General features: G+C 44.2%; 1 protein-coding gene across 1 annotated transcript in view; it reads right to left on the bottom strand.

The window, feature by feature from the left end:
• ACBD3 (acyl-CoA binding domain containing 3) overlaps window positions 1–9291 on the bottom strand; it is a 34699-nt gene extending 25408 nt beyond the window's left edge. The window contains exon 1 of the mRNA XM_040636114.1: window positions 9006–9291. Within this exon, the coding sequence (XP_040492048.1) occupies window positions 9006–9291 (286 nt within the window). The remainder of the gene's footprint in view (window positions 1–9005) is intronic.
• Between the last annotated feature and the right edge of the window lie 3201 nt (window positions 9292–12492).

Here is a 12492-nt window from a genome sequence, read left to right as displayed (position 1 = left end):
CTCTTGGAAATGAAAAATGTAAAAACAAATTTTTAAAAATCTTCCATAGGTTGGAAAATAGAGTTGAAATTATCTCTTAAAAGACAGAGCAAAGGGGCGCCTGGGTGGCAGGCCTTCGGCTCAGGGCGTGATCCCGGCGTTGTGGGATCGAGCCCCACATCAGGCTCTTCCGCTATGAGCCTGCTTCTTCCTCTCCCACTCCTCCTGCTTGTGTTCCCTCTCTCGCTGGCTGTCTCTATCTCTGTCAAATAAATAAATAAAATCTTTAAAAAAAAAAAAAAGAGCAAAAAGACAAAGATGGAAAAGATAACAGAATTAGATGTTCAATCCAGGATCCAACACCTGATATTAACAGCATAATTCATACATTAACAGTATGAAGAGAGAGGAAAAAAGAGGGGCAATTATCATGAAATAATACAAGAAAATTTCCCACAAATGAAGGATGCAGGTTTAGAGACTAGAAGAACTATCAAACATTGAACATAATCATTCAAAAAATTAAACAAACAGAAAGGCAATAACAGAAGTTCTTGAACACCGGAGATAAGAGAAAATTCTAAAAACTTCTAGGAAGAAAAACAGGTGACATACACAGGACCAGGAATAAGAAAGACTACAGACATCTTAAGATTATGAATACTGAAAGCTAGAAAACAATGGACTAATACCTTGAAATTCTGGGAGGACCCATTTTGAACTTCTGACCTCCAGAATCGTAAGACTGTATGTGCTGTTTTAAGCCATTAAATCTGTGATTTGTTATAGTGGTAATAGGAAACTAATGCAATACAGAAAACACATTTTCCCAAGCAACTAAAAATAGAAATGGCTTCTAAATTATGTTCTTATTAAATTCATTAGTACTTAACTTTACAGTTCTAATAAGGCAGCATAATTTGATAATAGTATTATAATCACAGTTACCAACCCCAAAGCTCTGAAAGATTAATATTAAGTCCCTTCCACCTGAAATAATATACAAAGGGTTATTAGTCTCACCCCTCAATTGCTAGAATAAGTTTACACAAAAATCATATTTTTCTCTTCTCTCTGGAGATAAAGGTGGAGGATGTAACAAAGTATTTCAATGTCCCTTCTAGCCTTTATTTGATGAAATGAAACCATACAATCTACGAGCTGGAGAGGATATTCACCATCAGTGACTGAACTGCACACCTGAAGTTCAAATCCCCTCTGCACATCTACTTGGCCTGCAATAATCTGTTACTGGACACACAGTATAAAAAAGATGCATATGAAATCATCAGTACCCTAAAGTATGAGAGAAGCAAAGTACAGAGTTCCTGTATGCTGTGGAAGTTACCAGTTTAAACTAAGATAACTATAAAGAATTCTACGCAAGCCTCAGGGTAACCACAAAGAAAAAACCTGTAGCAGATACAAAGAAGATTAAGAAAGAGGAACTGAAGCCTACCCACCTTGCAACTGCTGACTTACGCCTGAGCAGGTCCAGGGGAGGGGAACTCACTGTCCCAGAGCATTCTATTCCATCTCTGCGTGGCTGTGAGTTTTAGTTCTTTAACCTGACTTCGCCTCTCACATTTTCATCCAGAGGGTCTATTTCCGGTGCTCAGCATTAAGTAAAACACATTTAACCGATAAGACCTCAAAAGCCACAAAACACCCATCATGTTTGCCCTGAGTTCCCTACTCTCTGGGCTGAGCATCCGTAGCTCCTTCCCTCGCCCCTCCCGAAGACCTGCACTTATATCCCCTCTCCGCCGAGTACGTAATAGGGACTACTCATTTAACCCTCCGAGCCTCAGTTTTGTTACCAATAAAATGGAGGGACCTTCTCCATAGGGTTCTTGTGAGGGTTAGAAAAAATGTGTTCCAAAGTCCTGGTAGAGTGCCCACACCGAGCACGGAGCAGACACTGACCGCACAGCACCCATCACGGTAACGACAGCAGGGATCTGAATTCCCGCATCCAGACAAGTTGCTCTCTTCTGGACCAGCTCCATTTGTCTTTAACCCTACAGGATGACGCCTCAAACTAAAAAGCATTATCCAGGGACTGTCTGATCTGTACAGAGGAGAGCAGGACCATCTCTCTCCTCCCTGTATTTCCACCAAACCAGCCTAAGATCAAATGTGTTTGCTTTCACGGCCCTAGCACACTGCCGACTCCCAAAGAATACTTGCAGTAAAATCCATCTTTCAGAAATATTAAAATTAAAACCACATCTCCTCCATGTTGGATTGAGAAAAACCTGACTGGTAAATTCTTATATTACTTGTAAGAAAGTGTAACACAATGCAGTATTTCTGAGCCAATGACTATAAAACACCCTGGCCTAGCACGTACTAAGTGTTTAATAAAAGCTGACTCCTCCTCCCAATTAATTCAACACACCCCATAATAAAGTCTTGGTTATCTCTCCTCTTTAACAACGTAAGCAGCCACAGAATACCAACTGCCAGGCACTCGACTAAGAATTTACATATATAATTTCCCGTAACTCTCACAACAACCCTTGAGTTAAAGGAAGGCACGGCATTTAAGAAACTGAGTGGCAGAACTAGAAAAAGGGCCCTAGATAGTGTTGACTCCAGAGCGCAACTTCCTAAATACTGAGCCAGAACAGATCTCATTTAGTGAACGGATTAAAGTACAGTAGTCCTCCCTTATCCGCGGGGGATACATTTCAAGGCCCACTGTGATGGCCATGGATGGTACCAAACCCTATATATAGTATGCTTTTTCCCCATATGTATGTATCTATGATAAAGCTTAATTTATAAAATGAGGCACAGTGAGACAGTAACAACAAGAATAGAACAATTATAACAACACCCTGTAATAAAAGTTATGTGAACGTGGCCTCTCTCAAGATACCTTACTGTCCTGTCCTCATCCTTATAATGGCGGGAGATGATAAAATGCCTCCATGATGGATGAGATGACGTGAGGTGAAGGACGCTGGAGGTGTGACGCTGCGCCAGGCTGCTACTGACCTTCTGACGCTTGGTCAGGAGGAGGACCACCTGCATCCTGACTGCAGCTGACCACCAGGGAGAGCGATGCCACGGATAAGGGGGAAGCTACCATAAACAGTATCTCCTTCTGGGTGTTGGTGACCAGAGTATGTACCCTTTGTGAAAGTCCATCATGCGATACACCTATCACCTGTGTCCTTTTCTGCATGTGTGTTAAACAAACAGAGGCTTCTGGTGAATGTTAAAATCACTTACATTAAACACACACGCATATAAACATGCACATGTACAAACATATCCTTGAATCCAGTCTTCACACGAAAACTTCAGCTCAAATTTAATATGAACCAGCAAATTAAAAAATTAGATGCTTGAGAGGTATTACTATTCTTAGTGGCTACAATTTCTTTTTTTTTCTTTTTTTGATTTGGTGGTTTTTTTTTTAAGATCGTATTTATTTATTTATTTTAGGAGAGTGAGAGAGCAAGCATGCAAGCGGGCGAGGGAGAGTGAAAAACAGACTCCAAGCTGGGTACAGATCCTGATGTGGGGCTCGATCTCACGACACTGAGATCATGATCTGAGCTGATATCAAGAGTCTGATGCTTAACCGACTGAGCCACCCAGGCGCTCCCAGTGGTTAGAACTGTCTCTTGGGTCTGTATGTCCTCCTATAGTATTATACACTTACGTCTAAAGGTAAAGACAATAAAAAAGGGAAAAATAAACTCAAAATTTATGGGGTGCCTAGGTGACTCAGTCAGTTAAGTGTCTGCCTTCGGCTCCCTGCTTGTGGGGAGCCTGCTTCTCCCTCTCCTCCCCACTCGTGCTCTCTCAAATAAATAAAATCTTTTAAAAAAAACCTCAAAATTTAACAGATGGTCGATAGTAATAAACTTGAAATTATCTGAGGGCAGACCACTGAAGTCCAGGAGGCACACACTAATTATACATGTTACCAAAGAATAAATTACAGCTGTACATTTTTAAAAAACATTAATGGGGCCATCCTTACATGCTGTTGTACACGCATATGCTAAAGTGACAAACGGAAACAGCCATTTCGGCCCGTCCGCCTGACAGCCTCTCTGCGATCGGTGACAGCTGTGTGTACCACGGAGTATAATCACCAGCACAGCTAGCGGAAACGCATTAACAAGTCCAGAAAGACCCTGAGGCCAAGACTTAAGTTCCTCCAAATTCAACTACAGCTTAAATACATCATAGGCTCAAAAATGCTCCCTTCTCTCTGTCTGTCTGTCTGTCTCTCTCTCTCTCACACACACACACACCCACCCTTGATCTGTCTACCGAAAAGGCCTAGAAATAATGGCCAATCCAGTAGCAATGAGCATCCACTACCATCATCCATGTTACGTCTCTTCAAATGCTGTTTCCCACTAACGGGAACCATGTCTCCTTGGACAAATGGCTGATGATTCCCGCTGAATCAGGGAATGTATAAGAATAACCTGGAATATCTCATCACACCAGATAGCAAGGAAGCTATGAAAAATTACCAGTCATGTCAAAGGAACTTACGAGCCAATCTGACAAGGCTCCCACTTGCTAAAGATGGTATTGAGCATCGGTAAGAGCTTAAGAAAAATCAAATATGTTTAAAAGCATGAGTACATAAGGGCAATAAAAAAAACTGTCACCTGTTAAGGCTGCTAGAGAAACAACTCATTATTTGGAAATCCAATAAAGGGAAAGAAGCATTTTTCCTTTCCTATTTGAATTTACACTCCACACCAAACAGCATATGAAGGAAAGTATTCCAGCGAAAGAAAATTAGAGTACCACCATTTTCCAGTCCCCAATGAATTAACACATCCATTTTCAATTTACAAGAGTTAAAAAAAAAAATCATTACTCTAGCTAAATGCGGGCCTCCCAAAAGAGCTCATATTGTATTAGTAGCAGTGGGATTTATCATGTCAATATTTTGACGAGCACGTTTACTTTAGTCCTTCCGAGCCAATTTCCGCCCCATTACGTTCAAAATCTCAAGCCTGATACAATATCGTGTAGGAATTCAGAGTAGATGGTTATCTCACACTTCACTCCTCCAGGTATCTAAAGAGACTCAATAAAGTGTGTGCAGAAACCAATATGAATCTTTTCATTAGCCCTTAATATTTCCAAGCACATATATTTAAAAAGTTCCAAAATGAGGGGGCGCCTGCGTGGCTCAGTCGGTTGACTGTCTGCCTTCGGCTCAGGTCATGATCTCAGGGTCCTGGAATCGAGCCCGCATCGGGCTCCCTGCTCAGCCTCTCGCTCTGCCTCTCCCCACCGCCCCCCTTCGTGCTCTCTCTCAAATAAATAAAATCTTTTTTAAAAAATAAAAATAAACAAATAAAAAGTTCCAAAATGTGATAAGGCAACAGGATAGTAATTCTAAATATCTTCCTCAGAACACCATCAGAAAAAGCAGGGTTTCTATTCATTTGTCATCTCCTGTAGCGGGAAGACCTCTTTGGAATCAGAGTTGAGAATCAACACTGCCTCTTACAAATAACCGAGGGACCTGGATCAAGTTCCTTTACTAAGAAACCAGAACAACTCCTCACTAGAAGGTCTGTGGAGGATTACACAGAATAATGTATGTTGCATATTATGTATTATACTATCTCAAAGCCGTACCTGACATAGAGTGAACATCAGCTCAGCAACTGGGGCTAATTGACACTGTGGAATTTTAAATTAATGCAACCATCTAACAGCTTCATGCAATGAAAAAATAAAATACTAGAGAAGGACACATTCACCCCCAAAGACTCTAAAAACCAAAACACAACTCCTCAGGTTAGCTCCATCCAAGAAGTATAAAGGCTACAATAAAGCCACCCCACACAGTCCTTACCCAAAGAGCTCAGAATACCAGCTGAAGCTTGCTAAGCTAGAATCGGGCAACTTGGCTCCGCCCCGTAAAAACCTTCAATGGTTCTTCACTGTCACTGACAAAAAGGCTATTTACAATGGCCTTTAAGTCCCTCCGCGGAACTGACACCAACGTGCCTTTCCAGCTCTATCACACTGCTTCCTATTTGCCATTTCCCGACACACGCCTTGTCCTTTCACAACTCTTGGCCGTTCCCGCCCGCTCCCCAGACCCCGCCTCTGGAATGGCATCTGTCCCTTCCATCCTTCACACTGTATTGAGACTGTCACTGGGTCTTTAACTTTTGGACACTAAGCTCCTTACCACTACTTTATAGTGGTAACCTAACATAAAACTTTACCCATTAAAGGATTCAACAATGTTTGAAGTTTATTTATCTAAAGCTTATTTATTTAGGTAATTTCTACACCCATTAATGGGGCTCGAACTCACAACCCCAACATCAAGAGTCACATGCTCGGGTGCTTGGGCGGCTCAGTTGGTTAAGCATCTGCCTTCGGATCAGGTCATGATCCCAGGGTCCTGTGATTGAGTCCCGCATCAGGCTCCCTGATGGATGGGGAGCCTGCTGCTCCCCCTGCTTGTGGGCTAGCTCTCTCTCACAAATAAATAAAATCTTAAAAAAAGAGCCACATGTTCTACCAACTGAGCCAGCCTGGAGCCGCAACAATGTCTGAAGTTTGGACAGTAAGAAAGCTAACTTACACTCACCCATACTTTCATCTATTATATTATGTTTACCTGCATGAAATTAAGAGAGTGATTAGTTGACATAATGGGTTCAGACACTGGCCTGTGACCACTGAAACAAGGATGGAAGAAGAAACAGAGTTCGTGATTCCCAATCCAAGTTATTTTCAATAGATAGCCATTCTTTCAAGATTTATATTTATTCCACAGTGGAAGATAAAATTTAATGTCATTTCTGAATCTTGCTGAGATTCTGGTACAAAAACCACAAAAGAGTGATCTATTAGAAATCCTTACAAAACTGATAAAAATGCCAAGTATTGCACTGGGAAAATTTACACATTAAAACAAATGCAGCAACATTTGACTCACCCACTTTCCGTAATTCTTCTGACTGCTTTTAGATTGCACCCCCCTTAGGCGTCTCTTATCCTAACAGCCTCATCATTGCCAACTATGTAATGATCCATGCAGAAAGGTAGCTTTAATTGCTACACTGCTATTTCTCCTTTTAAGTATCTGAATACTGCTTTGAGAGCTTAACTTAGGAAGTGAATGAACCATACCTATCAATGTAGCTTTTCTAAGGTCAGTGATAACTAGGCCCCCCAATTACAGGTTCCCCAAGGGCTTCTACTCAACGAACATGTTAAAATAATGTTAGCTTGAGACCAAATCTTAAATCTGAGACATCAAATTTCATCGAACCTAGCTGCTCTATACACACACACACACACACACACACACACACCTGGAAAACAGTTTGGAAGAGAAAAGTTAGTTGTCTAGGAGTTTACATGGTAAATAGAATCCAGGGCCTCCTGACTCCCAAAGCAATGCTAAATTTACTGCACATCATACAGTGTTTTAATCTTTCCAAGAAAATATTACCACTTTCAAATAAGACAGGCTCAGAAGATAAAATGACCTTTATTTTTTTGTTAGTCATGTGGGAAAAGCTAGGATTAAAAGTGGGTCTTTTTCTATTCTTAGATACCTTTGTGCTACTATATACTTTAATCTTCCTGAACACTGGAAAAGTTAAGTTCCAAGAATAAAAATTTGAAGTAAAATATAGTTATACAAATTGTATAGGAAACACCAGATTTCTATATAAGTGGTAATATATCACAACCACAGGAAACACTAAATCCAAGCCAGTGACCTAAGGGTCAAGTGATCCAAAACCCATTAGCCATTACCAATTCCCCGAGCTGGCCAGTGCACAGAGGACTGAACTCCCTGTTCAATAACAATGAATATTTCAAGGGTAAACTTTTTAATAAAAAATACAATGAATGTGGAATAATCAAATGTTCTGCAAAATTTATAAAAGACTATCATTAGTTTGCACAGTTATTTCGGGAGAGAACAAATAGCTTTTGCATGTATCACTACAATGAACTACACAACTTCAGTTACTGAAGTATGTACTGTACTCCAAAAGGAACTCCCTCTGGGAAAAGTGTCATAAATATGCTGTTCTGGAATGTACACGAAACCTAGCAACCACTTTTAAAGTTTCATTCTGCAGAAGATCTGCCCCTCAAGATCTAAATATCTCTAAGAATCAAACTAACGGGCTTCTCATCAGTCTTTCCCACTGAAAAGATCATGTGACTGGTATCACCACCAGTGAATCACCCAATTAAAAAAAAAAAAAAAAAAAAAAACCACACACCACAATGTTGCTCTAAGACAACAGGCATTTTACAATTAATTCTGCGAGAAACAGAGAGGGTACTTTTAGGCCTTAACTGAGAATTTACTCTTGCACATTGTTTCCAAGGTGCAATTCTAACCATCTAGAAGTTACTAGAACATAATGGGCATCCCTTCGAAGCCTTTAGAGGTTGATTAGCCAGAGGGAACCTATTAGCTTAATACTTGCTCCTCTCTGCCACATCAAAACTGCCAGGTGAGCAAGTCCTATCCGGAGTTTACGGTTCCCCAGAATGACTGGAAAGGGAGTGAACAGAACCTATGGGAAGATTTGTTCCTGCCCGAAAAAGGGGTAAAAATCGGTGGAGTGTGATGTGCCAAGCCATAGGAAACAAGAAAAGGAAGGCGACAGTTAAAAACAAAAATAAAAACAAAACCCATACAAAAAGTCATCCTAGAATGGGATCCCCTGGGAGAGAAAAGGCTCATTCTTCCACCCCGGCCATGGAAACCTGAGAAGCTAAATTGGGTAAAACGTCCTGGTAACCTCGGGGAGGCAGGACTCGGACTACTACACTGACGTTCCAGGCCCTTCAGGGGTGTGACCCAGTGGCCCAGCGGGTGGTGACAAACTTCGGGGACCCCCCCCCAAGGACGGAGCTCGCTCCGGTCGCCGCGGCCCGGGCAGGCGAGGCGGTGACTGGCCCGGTCACGCTCGGGCCACGGCCCGGGTCGGATTCGCCGGGGCTGCCGAGGCGGGGGTGGGGCCGAGCCGGCTCACCTTTGAAGAAGCGCAGCGCCAGGCCGTACAGCTCCTCCAGGCCGAAGCCCCAGCGCTGCTCCAGGCGCCGCGCCTCCTCCGCCGCGCCCCCAGCCGCCGCCTCCCCGGGCTCCGGCTGCTCCCCCGCGGCGCCCGGCCCCCGGCCAGCCCCGGGCGGCGAGGGCGGCGGCAGCGGCGGCGGCAGCAGCGGGGCGCCCTCTGCGCCGGGCCGTTCCTCCGGGTCCGGGCTCAGCGTGAGGCCGTCGACGGAGACCTCGAGTCGCTCTGCGTTCAGCACCGCCGCCATCTCCGGCTGCTGCGCCTCCTCGGCGGGGACAGGCGGCGGCCACGTATCGACTTCCTGCTGACCTCTGACCCCCACTTGCCGACGCCGGAACTTCCGCCGCTGAGGAAGATCTCCGGCTCCGGGAGAGGGGCTGAGGCTCGCGCCCCGCCCCTCCGCGACCCCCAGCCCCCGCGGGCCCCGCCCCGGCCGGCCCCGGCCCCGCCCCTCGGGCCCGCGTCTACCCGCGAGCGTCCTCCTCCCCCCTTGGCCCCTCCCCCGCCCCCCACTTTCGGCGGTCGGGGCGGGGCCCGCGGGGCTGGGGGTCGCGGCGGGGCGGGGCCGGGGGGGCTGGGGTCGCGGAGGGGCGGGCCGGGGTGACTGTGGGCAGGCGCCCTAGGCTCGAGGCCGAGACCCCTCCCGGGTGTGGGGTCGTGGACTTCCCGGAACCTGCCCCCCACTTTGCCTTGGTCTTCACTGCAACGCTGGGCGAATGACTTTTTTTGAGGAAGCTGAGGTTGTAGAGAAATCATTGGCTTCTCTGCGGCTGTTTTAAATCGGCAGACCCTGGTTTTGCGGGAACAGTACAATTTGTGGGACCCCCAGTAAGAAAAAACATACCCCAGGGGCTCCTGGGTGGCTTAGTGAAGCAACCGACTCTAGACTCTTGATCTCAGCTCGGGTCTTGGGTCTCAGTCCTGAGTTCAAGCCCCGCGTTGGAGCCTACTTAAAAAAGAAAAATACCCCAAATTATGTGCATAAGTATACTTAGAATGAGAAATCACAAATGATACTTTGAAAAGTTAAAAAAAGCCACAAGCATCACACACACACAGCCATAAAGCATTTATTAACTTCCTGACACACTTCTACAAGGTGTCCAAAAGTCCAGAAACACAATTACTTTTTTTAGATCGAAAATGCCCTTGACAGCATTACATTTATTTACCTGTCTGTCTAGACTTTATGGGCACCATTTATGATAATTTTTCCCACGCTTTTTGGCTGCATACTTTTAATCACCTTTTCCTACGATGTTTTGTAATACTCTTCCATAAAGAAAATAGGTGGGTGTTCTTTTCAGCAGGGTGCTCAAAATTTTTTGTTATTGTTTATGTTTCAGCCTCACAACTCATTAGTGTTATTAGTGTGTTCTTTTTAAAGATTATTGTCAAATTTGGAAGAACCTGTATCAGGTTGCTTTCACATACGAGCTGTGGGGTATTTTAGGGCTGTTTGGCAGCTTCCATGGCAATGTCGTGTATGGTTTTTACTGGATCCCCAGTGGTTTTCAGAACAAGATCTGTCTGCTCCCTTAAGACAGGTTCTGATCCATTAAGATCAATAAAACATGTGACTTCACCTACAGACAGACTCATTGAATTACACGTTTGTGTCCCATAAACGCAAGAATGGTACTAAATTCCGTTTTGCGTGATTCGCATACAAACATAAGCACGGTGCATTTACAACTGCAAATGTAACATAACTTAGTAGATGTCTGATGAGTGAGAACCTCCATTTTAGGTTAGACATTGAGAGACTTGATTCTTCTGCTTATAATTTTTTACTCTTGATGGTTGGAAGGATTTTCTATGGACTAGTTTCTCCTTTTCTTGTACGTCTTGTTTCCCCTCCACTACCCACGTATTTTCTGGGCCAGGCATCACAGAGCTCCTTTGCCTCCGGCCCTGCACCTTTGTGACGTAGTGCTGGCTGAGTTGGCATAATGGGCAGTAGGTGTATTTTCAGAAAGCCATTCCTACACCCACGGACAGCAATGATTTAACGGCTTGCGGAAACGACTGCAAATCACATAAATGCGAGCCACTAAGCCCCAATTAAAAGTATCCCTTACTCGGGGCGCCGGGTGGAGCAGCTGGTTAAGCACCCAACTCTTGATTTCAGCTCAGGTCATGACCTCAGAGTCGGGGATGGGAGTCATGGGAGCCCTGTGTTGGGCTCTGCGCCCAGCGAGGAGTCTGCTTGAGACCCTCTCTCTCCCTCTGCTCCTTCCTCCCCCTGTGCTTGCTGTCTCTCTTTCTCTCTCTCCAGAATAAATAAATCTTTAAAAAAATGTACCCCTTAATCGATCATTGTCCCCTTAGCCATATCCCAAAAAAGCCCGTGGCCATTCCTGAATCATGAAACACAGAGAAGTCACAGAAGTCGGGATGCAAAGAGACAGCGGTCTTAAGTACCTTACTTTAGAAACTTTTACAGAAACTTCGGACCAGGTGAATATACCGCTAGGGCTCCTCCAAAAGGCCTTGGGAGGACCTGTGTATGTGAGAGCTCTAAAACTGTCTTCATTAATCTCCGGTAAACCTGCTTCTGGTTGTCGGGGACTTGAACAATCAGCACATCCTTTGTATCAAACATTTAAACCTCTTCCTACTAGGGCCATCAGGAACTATCTCGCAGGTAGTTGCTCTTAGTGAGCTAAAAAGATTAGGGAATATAACTTCCCTTTAATTACTCATTATGGGAAGTGAGTTCCAGACACTCACTATAACAAGAGGTCAAACTTAACCATGCCTGCGAGTCACCCGAGTGGCTTGTTAAACTGCAGACTCGGACTCAGAAGGGAGTCAGAAGGGAGGCATTTCTAATAAACCTCCTGGGCTGCTACTGTCTATAGACATTTGGAATAGCAAGAGCCTAGGACGCTTTTTTGCACGGTTCTATTGAGGTATAACTGATGTCCAATAAAACTGCAAATGCTCGAAGTTTACAAGGCGATGTGCTTCGCCGTACGCGTACCTGTGAGACCATTAACCACGATCGAGATAACATATCAATGGCTCCTTCTAGACGTTACAATGGACGTTCGTTCGAATGTCCTTGCCACAGTAGAATCTGACTTGTATAAAACAATTCAGATGAACCACCCCCCTTCCATACTTCTCTCCTTTATATGTGGAGGCACAGAGAGTAAGCAAAATGGTATATTTTCCAAAACCTTTCAAATATCTTCCCCGTGTCTGTTCCTATACAAAAGAGGGGACGTTTCTCTTCTTTTTTTTAAAGATTTTATTTTTAAGTAATCTCTACACCCAATGTGGGGCTCGAACCCAGAACCTCAAGATCAAGAGTTGCTGCTCTACTGACTAAGCCAGCCAGGAGCCCTGAGGGTGCTTTTCTTTTTTCTTTTCTTTTCTTTCTTTCTTTCTTTCTTTCTAGATTTTATTTACTTATTTGAGGGGCGCCTGGGTGGCTCAGTTG

This window comes from Ursus maritimus, unplaced genomic scaffold (genome assembly GCF_017311325.1).
Source record: "Ursus maritimus isolate PB19 unplaced genomic scaffold, ASM1731132v1 scaffold_2, whole genome shotgun sequence".
Taxonomy (NCBI): Eukaryota; Metazoa; Chordata; class Mammalia; order Carnivora; family Ursidae; genus Ursus; species Ursus maritimus.
The sequence above is the reverse complement of the archived record's forward strand: the minus strand, read 5'-3'. Positions and strand labels throughout refer to the sequence as shown.